This window comes from Tinamus guttatus, unplaced genomic scaffold, assembly GCF_059628265.1.
Source record: "Tinamus guttatus ecotype Peru unplaced genomic scaffold, ASM5962826v1 Tinamus_guttatus_pri_ptg000260l, whole genome shotgun sequence".
In the NCBI taxonomy this organism is placed as follows: Eukaryota; Metazoa; Chordata; class Aves; order Tinamiformes; family Tinamidae; genus Tinamus; species Tinamus guttatus.
In genome coordinates, this window is record NW_028288794.1 from 2,963,472 (window position 1) to 2,984,245 (window position 20,774).

General features: G+C 36.6%; 1 protein-coding gene across 7 annotated transcripts in view; it reads left to right on the forward strand.

Annotated features, from left to right (window-relative positions):
• The window catches only part of PDE1A (phosphodiesterase 1A), a 126,738-nt gene that overhangs the window by 87,142 nt on the left and 18,822 nt on the right, over nt 1-20,774 (forward strand). For all 7 annotated transcript variants that reach the window (XM_088526995.1, XM_088526994.1, XM_088526993.1 and 4 more), the window contains 8 exons: nt 1,979-2,161; nt 2,600-2,666; nt 3,540-3,656; nt 4,705-4,845; nt 8,310-8,410; nt 10,091-10,216; nt 15,409-15,510; nt 15,630-15,750. In XM_088526995.1, coding sequence (XP_088383121.1) covers nt 1,979-2,161; nt 2,600-2,666; nt 3,540-3,656; nt 4,705-4,845; nt 8,310-8,410; nt 10,091-10,216; nt 15,409-15,510; nt 15,630-15,750 — 958 coding nt within the window. The remainder of the gene's footprint in view (nt 1-1,978; nt 2,162-2,599; nt 2,667-3,539; nt 3,657-4,704; nt 4,846-8,309; nt 8,411-10,090; nt 10,217-15,408; nt 15,511-15,629; nt 15,751-20,774) is intronic.

Genomic DNA, 20,774 nt, shown 5'->3' on the forward strand with positions numbered 1-20,774 from the left:
TAGAGTCTGTATTTCCAGAAACTCTGTTTCGCAGTCATTCTGCTCTTCCAGAATGATTTTCTTGTTTACCTCACAACCCCCTGCTCTAAAATCTCACTTATTGTCCCACTCACTTGCAATTCTGTATTAAAGCTCAAGAAAAATGCAATGACTTAGAGATTGCAAATTCTTAGAGATTGTATTCCAATTACAGTGCTTGTTTCTGCAAAGCTCAGAACCTGGTCCCAGATGCAGATCTGCATCAGGCCGTAGCTTCAGATTTTCTTCTTGGTGCTGCCCAGGTGATGGGGAGTATTCCCAGTACGTGCTCGTGCAGAGCTTGATGCCCATGCTGCTTCTTTCACTGCAATAATTTCGTCTCACTTTGAGTTACAGTTCAAACAGTTATAAAAATGCTTCGAGACTGTAAGTTGTATTCTTGATTTTTATGACAATTACATCAAAGACCAAATATTCCTCAGAAATATAAACATACTGATCTCCCTAAAGATGTTTTATAACAATGTTAGACTAGTAGGGATTTAAGTAAAGTATAACATAGTTTTTAATTTGGGGAATAAAATCAATTTATCGCCTTTGACCTAGGGCTAGTATCAGCCATAGTTCAATTCTGCAAGGCATTTGCCAGAATTGTTCCTTCTACACAAATGGTGCTCCTGTAAATTATTAGTTCTTGGCCTGTGTCCCACTGCTACAAAAGTCTTGTAATTTTTGTCCAGTGTGCTCCTTTTGCACCTTTTATTAAAGATACTTAGTAGTATATCAATCTTATGTTCCATACCTGCTGCCCTTTCAGGAAGCAGTGGTGATGTTGGGGGTGTTTTATGGCATTCATGTTTCGTGGACCTTTTTTTTTTTAAAAAAAAAAAAAACCTCCAGTTAACAAATCTCACAAAATATCTTGACAGACAGATGAGCTGCTGGAACTGAGAACAGGGCACACAAATACTTTAATAACTGTTCATAAGTAATTTGAATAGCAGTATTAGCGTCATGCTTTCTACTAGGCATTTACCTCTAATCCCTCAGAAAGTATTATATTCATGTGGGGAGTCCTTTGCAATAAAGATATTTGGGCTTTTTTCATCATCCATGTCTCTACTGACTTCTTCTATATGCCAGAGAAGAGCAAGGTTTTGGAATTGGTGATGAAGAGAAGCAAAAAAGGGTAAAGGAGTGAAAGAGGTGGTGAATAAATATGAGGAGCGAGTGCACAAGTAGTGGGAAGAATTAAGAGAGTTATTCTAGGAGAAGACAGAAAAGACAGCAGAGGTGACAACATGAAAATGGAAAGGGAAGAGAGATTTTTTTCTCTTCCATACAACCACCTGCAAAGGGTGTTAACCCAATTTCCCTCAAGTATATTTCCCAGGAATCCTGTTTGCTCAGGAAAAGAGATTTCAATTTGACAATTAGATTGCCTGATAAGCGAATTATAAACCAAAATAGTTTGTCCAGTGCTTTGTGTCCAAATAAGGGAGTTTTGAAAAGACCTCACGAGAGAAATAAGTCCATAAAATTGAATCAAATAGTGTCTCCAATTAAATTGGTATGACACTTTTTTTTTCAAATATTTAAAAATAATGACTTTACCTATGTTCAGTTCATCCTAACTGTAATTACATAAGGAAGTTTTCTTATTTGAATATATAAGAACTTATATAAGAGTTAAAAAAAAAAAACAGTAGATTGAGTGATGCAAAGCAAATAGCTAGAAATTTCCTCAAGATTTTCTAACTCATTAATTACACTTCAGTCCTGTGTGACTGTCAAAGCTGTGACAACTTTGTAGAAAACTCTCATTTGCCTTTGAATATCTTGCATTGGAATATTTTTTAGTTGCTGTAATGTGAAGAGAGCAAGAATGGATGGATGTCCACTGTGTCTCACTTTCTGGAGGCCTTGTATGCCTATCAGAGAAAAGGTTAAATTGTTAGCTGTCCATTCTGCCATCTTCTCAATTGTCTTTTACTTGTAGAAAGCTTTTGGACACTGAGGATGAGCTCTCTGACATCCAGTCAGATTCGGTGCCCCTGGAAGTGCGGGACTGGTTAGCTTCTACATTCACGAGGAAAATGGGAATGGTGAAGAGGAGACCTGAAGAAAAGCCCAAATTCCGAAGCATTGTACATGCTGTACAGGCAGGAATTTTTGTGGAAAGGTGAGAACTGTGGCTTTTTTTGTTATAAAGAGAAGAAGATTTAAATGTAGTTTCTCTCCACTAAAGATGCTTTTTGTGGTAGGCCAAGCCTAAAGCGAATCTTTGAGATGGGATTTATGTTTCACTTCTACAATTTCTCTCCTCTGGATTTGAATGGAATCTTCTAGATTTTAGTAAAAATTTAGGGCAAACTTTATAGTTTGTAAATTTCTACAATGAAAAAGCTCCAAATACTGCAGTAATATTAATAACAGTAATAATGCCAGCAGAAGGGCTTTTCTCATGACACTTATAAAAAGACTTAGGTCATCTTTGGGATCAGAGCTTAAATAGTTTAATATTATTTCACAGGCTATTAAAGATGAATGAAAAAAAAAAAGATTGCTCCAATAATTTTTAAAGAAATGCTATTACTTATTATCTTATTCATTCTTTTAGGATGTACCGAAGAACTTCTAACATGGTTGGTTTGGCTTACCCAGCAGAAGTGATAGTAACTTTTAAGGTGAAATAAGTTTAATTATTGTGAAATTTGGATGTATATGTACTCCAGTTTAGTGGCTTTTAGGATGAAATGTGTGTATTTTGCTGCTGAACGTACCCTAGTCATCTTTAATAGTTCTGAACTAAGACAACAGAGAAATGCAAGGGTTAAAAGTTCTCAAAAAAAAAAGCATCTGTCTGTTTGTTTCCCTGTTTATTTATGATTGCATTTAGATGGTAGTAGAGCAATAGGATAAAATTTGAATAGAATTTTTAATTAAAATATGAGATATGTGGTTTTACCAGCTCCCAGTGGTATGATAATCAGTGTCTCAGAGAGCTGTGTTTTTTCTTTCCTAAAAAGGAAGCAAAGAGTAGTAGTATGTGGACAGAGCTAACAAAAGAATCTGAAGCATATGGACCAAATACAGTATTTGCTGGAAATTTGAGGCATCAGTACAGTTCAACCTAAAGGCAATCTCTTATAATGTTAAAGTTCCTCTGGCTAGAGTATGCAATTAAAGTGATATTTCTTGGAAAAAAAAGAAAAAGAAAAGAAAAAGTCAGGCATTGCTGTATTATTCACAGGTTGTTATACAGATAATCAGATTGCATGATAGCCTGTTTAAAAGGCGAGTATTCAAATAGCTTCAGCAGGTTCAATAGAAACTTTAATGTGAAAGATTAAGGCCTGGCTTCTCAGCGTACAAAGCTGCATGGCTCATGTTACAAGTATTTTTATCATTTCTATTGAAATAGTCAGAAATGTATTGCCTACACTGACAGTTTGAGAGACTTAAATGATAAAACAAGCAAGCAAAACAACTCGAAAAGCTGGAAATCTCCTTAAACTTTGGGAAACTTGATGTTCTTTTCCTCTTCCTCTCATCTACAGGATGTTGATAAATGGTCTTTTGACGTGTTTGCCCTAAATGAAGCAAGCGGAGAGCACAGTCTGAAATTTATGATGTATGAACTGTTTACCCGATATGACCTTTTGAGCCGTTTCAAGGTCAGAAAGTAGCCACAAATAAAAATATGTGTGCAGAAATAAGTATGTCAGATTTAAAATATTAGAAAGCTGTAATATGTTTGAAATGATATTTTATTGTACAGTGGAGTGTGGAATTTCAAAGAACATGGCAGATTGAACATTGGATTACAGTTTGTTGCCCTAAACTTTGTGACAGTTTCAGTTGAACCAAACTTTGTGACAGTTTCAGTTGAACCTTCCTCTCCTAACCAACTTTGATGAGCTATCCAGAGAAGAAGGCTTTGCAGCGCTGTGTACAGGGTGTCCCAATATCATATGGAGTATTTATGATCTGTTTTGAAAGGCTAGGATAAAAAAATGGACCCAAGTGCCAAATTTATCATTATAATAGCACTGAATAAAAGTTTCATTAGAGTTGCAAAACTCTTCCATGGCAAAACTCTGTGCACCATTTGAAAAGCCTCAGTCAGCCCTGCATAACTTGACTTTGCCTGGTGACAGGACTTACTTCAGCTTTTCCCATGAATGCCGTGATTGCTTGAAGCCAGAATCACATCAGAGCTACGTTAACAGTGTAATCAGAAAGTATGCAATGTCACTGGCTCAGTGGGCTCAAGCCCTGTCTCAGTGTTTATCTTTCAGGTAAATAAATAATGAAGAAAAAACACCTTAAGAAAAGTGTAATTTAACTAGATAGAAAAAATGTCATGGCTAGACAGTGCCTTTATTTCGTGTTGTGTACAGGAAGGGAAGGAGGACTATCAGGGTCAAGGAAATCTTGATTGAGGAAGGTAAAGGCAACAAAGAAAAATAACCCTATTTTTAGACTCTTATTTGTCATGCCTTTATTACATAAGCAATCTATGCAACTACAAGAATTAGTAGAAGATTCCTTGATGCAGATTTTATTATAGACTTTTAAAGAAAATTTAAATTGCTTTGTTGTTGCTCTGTTAAAACTAAATTCTATGGTTAATTAATTTGTATTTTAATTATTGTATGACTGATTTTGCAGCTGTTAGTGGAAAAAAAATAAAACCTGTATTCTATTTTCTGCTTCCCCCAGATCCCTGTTCCCAATCTTATTTCATTTGCTGAAGCACTTGAGGTTGGTTACAGCAAATTCAAAAATCCATATCACAATTTGATCCACGCAGCTGATGTTACTCAAACTGTGCATTACATCCTGATTCACACTGGTATCATGGTAAGAAACACTGCAATTTTTTTTCTCAGATCCTCTGCTGTTTTGGGTGAATGTATATATGTGTCCCTTCCTTTGCTCTCTTGAAAAATTATTCAGATAGGGATTCTGATCAAACTAGCATTCAGGCTCTGAACTTTGTCATCTGAACAGTTCTTCCAGCTTACAATTCTCTTAATGCTGAGGAAAAAGTAGGAAAAAATCCTCCCCAAATCCTTCTGGCTTTTCACTCTCTGGGTTTGGGAGTATCATATGAAAAGCAATACATATGCAGGAGTGGGCAGGTGAGAATTCTGCCTTCCGCATGGGTGCCTGGGAGGTGCGATCAGGCAGGGAAACGCCGGATCTGCCGAGGGCTGGGCCATGGAAGGGTGTACGGAATCCTTGTAGGCTTCTGCTTCCCTTCCATGGGATAACTCCTTAGGGCTGCCCTTGCACCCTGCCCTGCTGCCCTTGCCTGTAGTAGAAAGGAAATTGGAATATCCAAACAGCTTTGAAGCTGAAGTGAGCCTCTTGAAACATCTTTGTCTTAAATGCTTTCATTTAATCCCGTGAATGGGTGTCATCTTATTTACTCTTGATTTTCTTAAGACAAAAGTTAAACTTGACTCTGAGAAAATGCATGATTCTGCCAATGACTTTTTGAAGAATTCAGTCTTCACTTAAAAAATGTGTGTGTGTGTATATTGCATCTGATTTGTATTTGTGAAGTAGTGAAACAGTGAACAGTGCAATCAGTGTTTGAAAGAGGCCATTTTGATTCCACAGCTTGCAAAGCAGTTCTGTCCTGAATGTCACTTGTAGTTTGAGATCTCATCAGGATAGTGCACACATGTTCTGTTTATCTTTTGGTGTTTTGTTTTTTCCCCCATTAGTTAGTGTAGCTAACTAACTTCAGCCTTACAGACCCTCACTCAGTAACAGCTTGAAGCTGGGTTCTCAAGCTAATTGTATGCAGATTCTGTCTACTTTAACAGTTCTTTTAACTCTGCCATATCTTCTAACAAGTACTTGGAATGAGTCACTTACCTTTGACGTAATTCTGTATCAAATGCCTGTGAGAGTTGTGCGGATTGACATATGATTTGAAATTCTTGCACTTTCATTGTATCTTAAGGAACTGATATTCATTCCCCAATCTCGCAAAGAACTGCTATCTTGTTCACTTCTGAAAGATGTATGAAGCAGATGTTTCCAAAAGCTAAGCTTTAGACAGTCCTTTTCACAATTTCTATTTTCGAAGTCATACATTTTTTATCTTTTACAGGCACTGGAAAAACAGCCATATTTTGGCATTTGCTGAAATATTTAGCTGGTCAGAGCTTGTGCCTCTCCATAAGTTTATAGAGAAGACTTCAGTGATGAATAACTCACATACTCATATTCATATCCGTAGCTTATTTCAAGAGATAAAATTATCATTATATTTTTCAAAAGGTGTTGGCTGTCCCTCTGGAGAAAAAAAAAAGAGAGAAAAAAGGAATATTCAGCCACCTCAGATCAATGTGTTAGAAAGTTAGCTCATATATGGCAGACAATCTATTAAACTCACCAAACCCTGTGGTTAAACCACAGATGTTACAAATGAAATGTGTATCTCACACTTGCATATATGAAGTATTCAACTTTGTGAAGATTTAAGAATCCAGTTCCCAGGGAACACATCTTGTTAAGAACTTTTGAGTCATCGATCAGCTTCCCACCACCCCTTTTCTCCTCCCACGCACCTGTATTGCTCAAATTAAGGGAAAAAAATCTCTATATTGTGAGACTCCATTTCTTATTCATTTTTTACTCCACCATTGTTTAAAAAATAGTTCCAACAAGAGCTCAAGAAAAGTTGAAATATGATCTTTTTACTTAGAAACAATTTACAATACTCCAAAACACCTCTGAATAGAAGAGATCTTTTCCAATAGGCGTAACACCTGAGTAACATAATATTTTCCACCTAGTAAGGTCCAGCCATTTGGAGTCTATCAGATCTCTGTGTATGAGGGACTACTGTTTCCCTTCCCTTTGAAAAAAACACCTTCTAATTCTTCCTCTAAGTGCTATCTCCTGTTTCTTTAGGAATCTCTTAGCTGAAGTTATTCTCTGACTCACTGAACTGAGTTTTGATTGTAGAGTATCTACAAAACTTGCTCTCAGGCAGGACTGAGCGAAGATTCTCTGTAGGCCATAGCTGTTGTCTGTAAGGAACTCTCTTCTAATTATAGATGTACTGTCTAGCAACTCTTTGGGTTGCTAAAAAAGCCGATTTCTGAAAAGGCAGCTTAAAGACAGTGTTTACGTTTAGATTTAGTTGCTAATAATTTCTGGGTTTCTATTTCATTGGTATGCTGAAAACATTGTGAAAGTCAGTACTAGTTCATGGCCTGGTTTCTTATGACACACAATACTATGAAGGTCATCGTTTCTATTTTTGGAACTGCTTACAGTACTTTCTCATTCCTTAGTTGTGCCCTTTTAAAATCTATACAGCCTCACCAACCAGTCAGTACTTTTTGTTCCTCAGCAATCTTATTTTGTCTTTTAATGACATATTTTATCGTTCTCACACTATTTATGAAACTTGACTGACTCGTATCTTGTTCTTTGAAAAGACTGTACTGCTTATGGCAGCTTATACATTTTATATGGTATGACCAACCCAGCATTTACATGCATGTGCATATATGGATGCAAAAGGATGAAGATAATTTTCTACCCCTATTCTTAAAAGGATTAAATTTTATCCTAAAAAATGATTTATCATTCAAGAAAACAGAGAGGTAAAACAACAAAGGTGTTTACAAACAGAGCAACAGAACAGTATCAGTTAGTAAGAGGTATAAAAATTTGAGTGATTATTATTTTGTATAGAAGATGATCTATACTAGCTTTTTTGCTCTGTGTAATTGTATAGTACCTTTATGCATGATATTTTTGTCTTACAGTGTACAGTATAGTATAGTTTAGAACAGAAAACCCTCCTGCTGGCCTGATTTCAATATTATAATACTGTCAAAATTTAGCTAATGCTGATGCTGTACCCAATAAAGTACTACATATATAGTTTTCTAAAAGACAAATTAAAAGCTTAAAACTGTATATCAAGTTTTTAGATGAATTTGCCATAATTTTTCAATGCTACTTATTGACTAGCAGATTATATACTTCCTACTCAAAACTCCTAAATATATCACACAATTTTCTTAGTAACTTCTTGTATTTTTGGACAGTCAGTATTTACTTTGCTCGTGATCATAAGGGCTATAACTTTTTACTACAGAAATCATAATATATATAGGCAGTTATTTTACTGTATAATATTTAAGTTTTGTGGATGTATTTTGTCACCTGGAATAGTAAAAGAATAAGGTTTATTTAAGTCAAAGGTAATGCAAAACATTTTAATTACTGCAGTCTTCAATCTAATAGGCTCTTACAGAAAGTAGAACTAAGAATTGTTTTTCATTTGTTAGCACTGGCTCACGGAACTGGAAATTTTGGCAATGATCTTTGCAGCTGCTGTCCATGATTATGAACATACTGGGACCACAAACAATTTTCATATTCAGACAAGGTAAATAGAGAGTATCATATCTGAAATTAGCTGTTCGTTTTTCTGAACTGTTTCGTACTTATACCTCCAGGGAATAGCTAGATGATTCTTTGTTTTATAAACTGTTTCCTTGCCCTCTATAAATTCAATGAGGTCTCTGTAAATTTGAAAAAAGTAATATACATGTCTCCATTAAAGTATTTTTAGCTCATCAAACGAAAATCACTGACCAATCCTTTGGTCAGTGACAGATTGTGTGCCCAATACTTAACCCAGTGCAACAAGTTGTTCTCTCTCTCTTAGCTGTGTTTTTTCCAGAATATGCTCAGATGAAAATTCAGCTTAACCTGCCCTTTTTCAGTAATTTTCAGCAGAGCACTAGCATGTTACAACAACAAAAAAAGCTCTAAGCAAGAGTGTAAATCATTATGGACTGCAAGAAATACTGCTTGGCGTAAAAATGAATAGAAGTATCTTCCCGCTTACCTAGAAAGATAAAGTGTCCAAGGGCTGCATTTAAATTAAATTCATGACATACTTGTGCACTGGGATATGCCCTTCAGCAATGAACAAATTCAAGATCCACAGCTGAAATAAATACATAAGCCTCCTCTTCAGCATAGTCTGGATAAAAATAAACTTCAATTTTTAGTTCCAAGTTTATATTCCTTTTCTATTTTTGTCTGTAATATTTTTGCTCTGAAGTATTGCAAAAGTGGAAAATGAATTAAGCTGTTAAACTTTGACTTTTACATGTACGTAGTTGCCAACAGGTATTTGTTTTGATTCAACTCCTTCCTCTCTCCTAGTGGAATTTGACCCTGCCATGACATCCCCATGCCATGCTTCCAAGTGTCTTTTGCCTCAGAAAAGCTGATGAAATAGCCCTCATAGCCATGTCAAATCTCAGCAGTGATTAAAACCAGACGTGATTAGCTCTGCAGGTCAAAGTGTGCCGAAGTGATTGGCAGATCGCAGATTTTCCCATGATGTTACTAAGATTATTGACATAAACATACTAATTATTTCAGTAGGATATACTTTATTACTTTAAGGAAACTTTCCAATCCAGTTTTAATTTTTTAGATTCCTTGGCACCATACCATGTATGTGAAGGATTAGAGTGGATATTTACTATGCTCACCAGCCCAAGGGGGTTGATTTTAGCTCCTTAGCATCACGGCAAACTGAGCTGCTAAATCATCACACCTATCTTGGAGCACAGATCTGTCAGTCACCTCCAGTCCAAATGGAAATACTCAGGAACAGTTTTAGCTGAGCCGAGGACTAGCAGGAGGGGGAAACTTAAAGCTCCTTACCAGGGCAGATCACAGGGCGAAATAAAGTCCCAGAGAATTCTTTAAGTTTGAGGATAAGTATTATAAATTCATATGCATTAAAGTGTGTGAAAATCTGTATGTAACCTCACTAATTGTAGTAAGAAACCCAAGGCTCTCCCCATAAACTTTCTTATGGTCATATTATGAAAATACAATATTACGCATTTAGAATTATGTCTGTCCTCCAAACAAACATACAGTTACTATGATGATAAATTTTCATAGCTTTAGTGTAGCAACTTTATCTGTTCTGTAGGAATAAATAAAATTACTTGGATATATAACCAAGAATATTCATTCCTAATTTCTCCAATGCCATTGTGAGTATTCTATTGCAAATAGTGCTTTTTTTTTAATATAGGTCAGATGTTGCAATATTGTACAATGATCGTTCTGTTCTTGAAAATCATCATGTGAGTGCTGCTTATAGGCTCATGCAAGAAGAAGAGATGAACATCCTTGCAAATTTAAACAAAGATGACTGGAGGTAAGACCTACTGTGACATTCAAGCATTATTCCAGTGGGTAAAAATTTTAAAAATCTCCTGTCCTGGGGAGTCTGTCTTAAAAGGTCAAATTACAGGAGAAAACTTTTGTACCAGGAGTTACAGGAGTTTTGTACCAGGAGTTACAGACATGTAGAGCTTGGGGAAAGCTGCTGTAAAGTGCTTTATGGGAGGCTCCATACAGTTTCCTAAGTGAGTTGTGTATTGGTGAGCCACAATACGTGGCCTCAGTTGAGAAAGCTCTGTAGTGCAACCTTTTATTTCTGCTCTGTTATTCTCTGTTATTCTGTTCTGCTCTGTTCTATTTCTGCTTCTGTTATTTCTGCTCTGTGACACAGCACAGCATAGTTGCATCTTGGCTAAGCATTAAAAAGTGAACTATCAAGTAAAGGCTCAGCTACACTACAGAAATATTTTGTTTTCCTTTCTATTTTTTAATGTAATTCCTAAAGAAAATTTGACCATCCAAAAGAATCAGGATCATAACTGACATGTCACAAATACCAAGTTCCAGAAGATTGAAGTGTTAGAGCTATGACTTTCTCCGTTATTAAGAAAGGTATATTGTCTTTGTACTACACAGCTCACAGACCAACACTTCAGTTATTAAGACTTCTGTTTGTTCATGTAAATATAACTAACATTCAGAGATCCCTGAAATAACTTTTAAATAACTGGACTTTGAAGCCAAATAATATCTTCTGCATCCAGAAAAATATGCCGATATCAGTGATGCCACTTCAAATAACAAACCTAATCTATTTGTATTTTTGTACAACTATATATTTATGAAGGAATATGTGAGTTTGAGATCAAACTTTGGCCTGGTGTATTTTAAAAATGAAGGACTTCTTTACATGGTAGACCTACATTATTTTACTATTTTCATGATCATACACTTAATATGAAAGTATGTGTTTTATTTTATATAATGTGAGAGAGGAATCATACGCTTTTCCCATCTTCTCAGAGGATAATAATTTGCATTTAGTTGTTATAAAGTTCTAATTATAAATTTAGTTCTGCAGAACAAGCTCTGGAAATAGTTTGTAAACTTGAGCAGGAGTTCTCTTGCAGAGTCAAATCTGCCAACATGAGTCACTGTTGTTCTGCTGGGAATTCCTTTGAGGCTCATAGAGTCTCTGTGACCCTAGTTCTAGCCACAGAGTATGAAGAAAGTGTTTGTGCCACTAGACAGCCATCAGAGGCTGTTATTTTTTGTTGTTGTTTTTGTAAATTTTCAGTGTGTAGAGGTAAGAATTTGCAGTGAACTGCAGCAGAATGGAGAAGCATGCTATAGATTGTTTGTGTATTTATGAAATAATCTATGCAGAGCACTTGGTCGTCTTGCAGTTTTGGACCCTTTTACTCTCACTACTTCTGATGCATTTTTTTTCTCTCTGGTTTTTGGGCTGACCATGAACTAACATGGTCTTTCAGGAGTATTTCAATCCAGATGTGTTTGTCTCCTTTTCACTTTCCTCTCACTGTAATTCAACCTGAGTTTCCTGGAGCAATTTATTTTAGATTTGTTTGTATAAAGTGGTTGCACAGGTGCCATGTACTCGTATACCCTTGCAGCTTGTTTAAAGGCAGTAGGCTTCAGGAACCAGGGAATGTAGAATTTCTGATTCTCTTTGAAGGGCTGTCCAATACAGTTTAGAACAGATGTGTGAAACCTGATTAAGATTAAGCAGCTAAGCCAGGACTCTCAGTGCCATGTTAGTCACTTCGCTAGGAACTTGCAGTATGGACTTTGAAACAAACCTGTAACTTCCAAAGTGCCAGCCTGAGCATCCGCAGAACCTGTGGAACTGTGGTATGTTACCTAATCTAGAGGGTCAGGTTTGGACGTCATGTATTGATATTCATTTCTAATACTCAGAAATATTCCTTTTACCCTGTCAGAAGGTGCAACTCCCTATCAGTGCAATGGCTAATATATGAGCCACTTGAAATAAGCTTTTCAAATTTCAAGTTATTTCTAGGGTGAACTTTATGAATTCATGGTATTAGACTAACAGTTTTGAATTTTGCAGTGAAGGAAATTGGCAGTAAATTGACATGATAATTTGTTCAACTTTTTAATGTACATCTTAGCACTCATTAATTTCTTAACTACTGTCAGATCTGTTTTCTTGAATTGCAGTGATTATATTTTTTAAAAAATTAATACCTTTGCCTTTTTAAACTGTGGTTCTGCTAATTATTTCAGCAACATAAAGCGAAGTGAATGGGAGTGTTTTATAGTATAACATTTTCCTTTCTACATGTTAATGTTAAGAACATAAATGCGCTAATAAACTGTCAGGTTCAATTAAGTTTAAAATATAGGGTTTGGACTTGAGCAGGGAAAGACTGCCAGCGCTCTGGTGAGGATGTCATGGTGGTTTCTCATTCTTCATTCCCCCCAAAATATTCTCTTTTCTCTCCCTCAGCTCCCCAGATAATGAAACAGGGATCTCCCTATCTCCCCGTTTCTGATTTCCCAGACCTCTGCTGTTTTAGCATCTCTGTATTATACCAGCAATTACAGTTAGCAAGATAGAGTTAAGATCCTCAGCCATTCCACTTATGAGGCATACATTGATCTATTGCTCAATTCTATGAAAAGAGTAACAAAACAATATGCATTATATCTCAGTATATCTAGCATAAGTGGCTTCTCTCTCTTTCTCTCTGCTTGGGAGTCTCCTGTCTGGGGAAGGCAGGATGGCTCTAACTTGCAAGAAGATTCTTACCTCCCAACTTGCTTCTGCTCAACCCACCCTGTTCCTAGGTTCTTGCTTACATTAACATTACCATCCAGGTTACTAAATGTCTTTGTCATGGATTAATCCAGGCCAAGCTGGTTTCAGGTTATTGGTTAACTATTTTCTTGAGAAATTCATGTGCTTCTCCTTTTCTGGGATTTATCACAGGATTATTCATGTTCATTCTCATTATCTTGCACCCAACTGTTTACAGTGTCCTACCCATAGGACATATAGATATGCAAAGGCTAAGAAAGAGAGACTAGGACATGACTGCTTGCTTAGAAATGGAGTTTGTATGCACAAGAACAGTGTTCTTTCAATTATATTTGAGCCTGAAACCATGTCTGTGTGGGATATGTGAGTACTGCTATATTTCTCATTCCAGAAATCAGATCGCAAGAACTAAGTGTAATTTTGCCTTGCTTGCCTTAGCAGGCTAGCTATATTGTCCTGTATACTAATTAATAAATTGGGCAGTGATTTCTCTTCAAGGGTTGTCTGTGAGACCAGCTGGGGTCATCTTTGATCGTGAAATTCAGAGGGTCTCTTGCCCCTGAGAAGTGGTTTGGAAGTGATTTGAGTTTGAAAGTAGTCTTCCATGCAGGGAAGGTGCACTGTATTTTCCTATCTCTGGGAAGGCTCTCATTTCCCTGTCAATTCTAGACTTTCCAGCTCTCTGTGGATGATTGGAGGGCAGGTATGTGGCTCCAAATCCTGCCACGTGTGTGAAGAGTGCTACTTGGTTTGATCCCCTGCTTTGGAGATGGAGGTTCAGAATTTGGGTTTGTCACCTGCTGTGACAATGTGAATCCACTACAGGCAGAATTTTGCTTCTGTGTTTTGAGGAATAGGACAGGGATTATTTCTGATAATTCTTAAAGTTGAGTCCTGAAAAGTTCCTAGGAGAGGGTGCTGTAGAACGAGGGAGTGGTAATGGAGTGGTAATTATTTTCAGTTTTAAAATCGATAGGACTTAACAATCCAGAGCCTTTGGTTTTCATTCAGTGTCTAGCTGTTCTATATTTTTATTTTTAATGGGTTTGGGTATGTTTGAAGAGTGCAGTTTAAAAGCAATGTGGAGGAGGAACAGTTGGCATGCAAATTAATTAGTATCTCATTATAAGGTCAGTTAAGGTAAGGCATTTTCTAAGCACAAGTTGCTATGGCTGTTTATTATTATTTGAGTAGAAGTGAGAGGGCTAAGTCTTTATCCTGTTACATAAAAGCAAATCAGGAACAAATACATGAAAATCAATGAGGGCTATCAACTTAAATATGCAATTAATTTGGCTAACAAGCACTCTTTATAGTTTTTATAATAAATTACTGTAACAGCCCTAAAGAAAACTTACTTCTTTAAAACACATTTATTTGAGAAAATGCTATGTTGAATAAATCATAGATTGGGATAAAATATGAACTATCAGTTCATGGTTCTGCTTTTGTACTTAATATTTTGACTAATAGTAAACAATCATTGTCAGTTCTTTGCCATATCACACCAGATCTTGGTATTTTAAGGAAAGCATCCTCAAGCCTGGAGGCACACTCGTGAAGATGTAAGCTACATAAACAAAGATTTAATGTGGCTGATTTCCCCTCACCACCAATACCTAGAAGCAACCCTCTTTTGCCTGTAAATCCCTCTAGGCCATGTAAAGAGCATGTTGACAAAGAGCTGGTGGACTCCTACATGGTCTACGTACAATCCTTGCATATTCCAAATTAGCAATTACTGGTGACAAAAAGTAATTTCATATACCATGATAATTAATAAGCTTTCTCACATGATATATGTTTTACTATTTTCATATTCATTTAATTGAAAACTAATGGACAAGCATCATCTCTGGCTGTAATATCAAGATACAGATAAAATGTGAATCTTGAACTTGTTGTGACTCATGTAATAGGCAATAAGGACTTCTAGAGGTTGAGAGAGTTTGACATCATGTTCATAATATTGACATAATGTTCATAACATTTTAAGTGCTTCTAAGTGTCTCCACACTTACCTTCTCACTGGACTTACTGTTGTGCCTGTTCTTCACCAGGGTGAGAATAGTAATATAAAACACTAATGTGTATGGTGGTGGGGCCAGAGACAACTTTATTGTTGTTGTTGTTAATCTAATGCTGGAAAAAAAAAGGGGGATGATAGAACTGCATGTAATTTTGGTTTATACACTAGAAAAGAAGAATTGCAAAACACCATGACTGAAATAATTGCAGCATGGATTTTTTGCTTCCAGAGTCCATTTAGGATGCAACATTCAAGTTAATAATTTATTTAAAAGCTTTTTAAAATGTAATAGAAAACGTGGATTGTTATAAATTAACAAGTGCTACTTAAATAAATGTTCTGTATGTAGAATAAATGAATTGTAATAACTCATTTTGCTTTTAATTATTCTTAGGGAGTTGCGTAGCTTGGTCATTGAGATGGTTTTGTCTACAGATATGTCGGGTCATTTTCAGCAAATTAAAACGATGCGACATACTCTGCAGCAGACAGAGGGGTAGGTTATTTTCCATTCTGCTCTTTATATGTCGTCTGTAAGTGAACTCATGTCCAAGAAAAGATGTTAACTAGTTGCTTTTGTTCTGAGATAATTGGAGCATGTCCTTGATTTGACAGGATAGACAAAGCCAAAGCCATGTCTTTGATTCTACACGCAGCAGATATAAGCCATCCAGCAAAATCCTGGAAACTGCACTACCGGTGGACCATGGCCCTGATGGAAGAGTTTTTTCGACAGGTGCCGTTTTAAAAATCTTTCAGTAAATGTATCTGAAGAAACTATGGTGACATGATTAAATCTGCCTCTAAGCAGCAAGGGTGCTGGAGGTTGTGATTGACTAACCTAGTCACTAGTACGTATTCTTTGCTCTTAATGCCGCTGACATTAATTCAACTTTTGTGTGAGTGAATAAGATGAAAATGTTATTGCACCATATCTATTTCAGGTGATACCAGATTCGAGATATTGTGGGTTCTTTTTCTTTCAATAATATTATAACTTGTCAAGCTGTTTTCACTCTGTAGAGAGAGATTTATATATATTTTGAGTTAAAAAGAAACCTGGATAAGATAGGATGAGGGACTTGAAACTAGAAATAATTTACATGCAGCAAAGACAAAAATGTTGTCTTCATCTTGCATTTCAGAAAACCTTCTCTCACATTTCTTTTCCATGCCATTGTTGCCATGCACATGGCGTGTATTTATGAAGATTTTGCTGTCATAACAGGTAATCGTTGGATCCCGGAGCTTTCTGGGAATGATCCTGTTGGCAAGGCCTGGTGGGATTACTGCCAATTGCAGGCTCACCCAGGCAGTGGGTGTCCTGCAATGAACACCTTGATCTGGGGTCGCTGGACACAGCTCTCATGTCAGCCAAGAGCAGCCAGGAGGGTGTTTCTGCTTCTCCCTTCCCTCGAAACTCTGCTGAAAGCACTTGTAAAAATTAAACTTTTTTTTTTCAGCATATAATCATCCTGGACAAAGCATTTCTCTGTACAAAAACTAATTAAAATACACAGCTCAAAGTGCAAGTCAGGACATTTAAAGTGTCCTGAAGTAAATAGCTGAGCTTCCAAATCATTAGCATATGTATAGAAATAACTATGTCATGATAAAATCAGAAACTACAGTATATGAGCAAATAATTTCTATGAGTTACTACTTCTGTCACCTAGGAATTAGGAATTAGGGATTATTTGATATGAGAGAAAAATTGTATTATGATATTATGGTTCTTTTAGCTCTCTGATGCAGGAAACAAAATCAGTAATATAGCAATACACATACAAAAGACTTTATATTAAAATAGCAAAATAGAAAATTTAGTGTTGTGGTTAGTTTTAAAAAAACTATGATATTGATTTCTGCCAGCTGTGAAGTTATTCTTTCAGAAAATAACATAATAAAAAAGAACAATAGCAAAAATTAAGAGAGACTTGTAATTTAGTATTTCTATACAATTTAGAGATGTTGCATACCAGGATTCCTTTTTTTTCTCTCTCTCTTTTTTTTTTAATTGAGCACTATTTTATGACCACATATACCCCTTGCCAACAGTGGTAGTACACGATCTTAACAAGTGCAAGGCTATGTAGATTTTAAAGAAGTCTACATGCCACTAGTGGTTCCTGTACCGTGACTTAGGAATTTTTCCTTCAGGCGCTTCACAAGGAGTGATGCACACTGAAATTAGCTTTAGTTTAAGTAAATAACCTTTGTTGATCTCCGCATAAACTATATATTTCAGCTTCTTCTAAGAAGCCAAAAGCTTCATGGCTTACAAAGCATTAAGATATTTCTCGTTAAATAAATTTGTATAACTTATAAAAAAAAAGAAAGAAACCTCAGTCCTTTCCTGGCTCAGGAATATGGCACTTACTATGAGTGCACAGAGACCACATACCTTATTTAAAGTATCATTTACTGAGATTAAATTGATAGCTACCATCCAGTTTAGATACTATTGCATGGTTCCTGTAATTATACAGTTTTAAAAATGCTTAATACAGATAATTGAACAGATCAGAGTGATAAAACAGTAAGTAGGTTAAATGACTAGATTGTTCGGCCCATCTGCCCTGGAAGTTTCTTGCTCTGTTCCTAGAGATTCTCAATAAGGAACATTCGGATATGCTCAACTCCAGCATCTGCCCTGGGGAGAATGAGTGGAGATCTGGTGCCTTAATCTAAATAATAAATAGACTAAATTTTGCGGAAATCACTGAGTAGAGTCATGACTTTGTGTAGGTTCCTGTAAATGGAAATGATGAGGATTTTTAACCTGAGATGAGAGAGAGGATCTGATTACCCCAGATATATATTACTTGAAAAGGTCAGAAATGACCAACTCTAAAAACATTTTAGAGACAGAGTAGACAGAGCCCATGAGACAGTGAGGCAATGTGTGCAGACAAGAGCCTTGCCATTGGCAAGAAGCAGTACCATGCTGCCTTGGTCTTTGAGCACATTAGATCAGCTAATGTTTTAGTTATTCTTTTATTCTTATAAAAAATAACAAGCTCACAAATAAACTGCTCAAAGGCTTGAGCAGGCATTTAATAATGCAAACAAGCCACCAAGTGTGTGTTTCTGTTGTTCGGTGATACACAGTGTGAAAGTCTTTCAGGCTGTAGAGGACCATGTGGAGAATTGAATGTGTCTTTATTTGTAGTGCTGAGGTGAGCAGGATGTATGAAGTAGTTCCAACGTTTATGCTGCAACAGAGTAGTTGTGTGTATATAAGTGACCTGATTGGTACATGCACAGAAGCTCTTTTCCTTCCTAGATGCACTGGCTTGGCTGTGCATCCTAGGATCTGTTGATCTGAGTGCGTGTGATGGATGTCTCTGGGATATCTATTCCAGAGCTATGTCAGCCAAAATGGGGTGGTCCAAGCTTATACAAAACCCACTAAGTCCACCTCTTTTTTTTTCTTTAATTTTTAATAATAATTCCCCTATTCTCCATACTTTTCAATACAATCGAAATGATCTATCCCTCAAGGAAGGATATTGTTTTCATTCTGGCAGGCCCATAACCATGCAGTATTTCAGGCTCCTTTTTTGGATCCTCACGGCAGATACATGGACAGCTAAAAATCCTAAGCATCTCTGGGCCAAAAATATAATCACTGAGTTGATTGTTGATTTCTCTAGGCCTGTGAGTATCTCTTCAGTCACAACATGACTACTCTGCATTCAGCAGGAAACCCAGTGCCAATTTATGTAATTACCAAGTGAGCTTAGAAAGTTACGCAAGAAGGGTTGCAGTGGCTTGCTAATTAGAATGAAATGAAAAGTCAGAGATAATCCACCAGTAAAAAATTAAATGAGTTTTCATGTTTATGTCAGTGACCTGCTAGGTATAGGGACCCTTAGGTTTGGATGATATTAATGTTACCATGCCTATTTGTGGAAGTTTCCCCATTACAGTTTGTCCTGTTTTGATTGACGACATTCCATTTTTTGCCTAGAATCTGGGCAAAAAGCTTGTATTTTGGGGTCACCGAAAGATCCTTATCAATTATTAAAGTGTCAACAGCTTGACTGACTCACTCATCCCACTTTGGCTTATTAATTTGCAAGTGCCAAGCGCCATTTGCCCTTTCCACCATCCCATTTGCCTGAAGGTAGTAGGTAGAATAGAAAGTCCAAGTTATTGTGTCCAGTTCTGGGCCCCACAGTACAAGAGGGATGTGGAGCTGCTGGAGAGAGTCCAGCGCAGGGCTACAAGGATGATCAGGGGCCTGGAGCATCTGCCCTATGAGGAGAGGCTGAGGGAGCTGGGCCTGTTCAGCCTGGAGAAGAGAAGGCTGAGAGGGGACCTGATCAGTGTCTATAAGAACCTCAAGGGAGGCAGTGAGGAGGATGGTGCTGGCCTCTTTTCACTGGTGGCCACAAACAGAACTAGAGGAAACGGACAGAAACTGAAGCACCAAAAGTTCCACATGAACTTAAGGAAAAAATTTTTAACAGTGAGAGTGACAGAGCACTGGAACAGGCTGCCCAGAGAGGTTGTGGAGTCTCCTTCTCTGGAGATCTTCAAAACCCGCTTGGACGCAGTCCTGTGCCACGTGCTCTAGGTGACCCTGCGTGTGCAGGGGGTTGGACTAGATGATCTCTAGAGGTGCCTTCCAACCTTAAGCATTCTATGATTCTATTTTTACAGCCTTACAGGAAAAAGCAGCACAGTTTGAAACTGACAGTGATAAAGTAGTGTTTTAACATTCAGCTTTCAAAGTAGTGGGCACCCGCAAAAAATGAACATTCACCTAGTCACAAAAGCTTGTTAACTGTAGCTAACGGTTAAAATATGCATCAGTATTAACGTCAGGGAAAAAGCCAAACAACACTGTAAGTTAAAACAACAGCTACACAAAACGTGTTGCAATGCAAGGAAAATCTGAGCTACTTGTTTAAAATAGAAACACACCCACCCATCTCAAAAACTTAAAAATAAAGATATATACTTTTCAAGTCACTCAAGGAAGCACAGCAGCTGCTCTAACATTATGCTGTCAATCTAAGTATGTCCAGTAGCAAAAAAGAGAACTTGTTCAGTGAGCTGGTCAGTTGGGAAACTAATTTCTTTTTTTACTCTCTTTATCTTGATTTTAAATCTCACGAGACCCTAATGACCAATTTAAATATCAACACTGTTCTCATTATTATAATTTATGATAGGCCTGATTTGATATGACATCTAAATATTTTTTATTCTGTTTTTAGCAGCAGAAAGATATTCCTGTTAGTGAGAGGGAGTTAAAAATAGATCATGGCTTTTTACCTGTGCAAATACACAGAAGAAATTTTACATGTTGTATAAACCAATGTAATGAAAGGAAACATTTAACCCATGTAATAATATTACAAACATTGTCCAGTCTCATAACATCAACGCGTCCTGTCTCATAATATCAAAGATTTGCAGGTCTAAGCTGTAAGTGTTGAAAGACTACTTATAAAATGCCATTTATTTTTCTTCATTGATAAATGTTAAAGGTTAATGGCAGATACCTTGCTTTCGAGGAGCACTTGCTTTCAACAGTTTCCTTTACCTAAAATTGTTAATTGTAAGTTATAATATTGGCCTTTGCTTTTCAGAAGAATTCAAAGTCAAAAAAGAGTTTCCATTATCTGCAACTTGTTTTTATTTAGAATAATTGAATGAAGGAATTTGTTGAATAAATACTAACAATGTTCAGATTCATTTGTCTATCTGATAATTCAGTATGTGCTTATAATATTAAACATTGTTGTT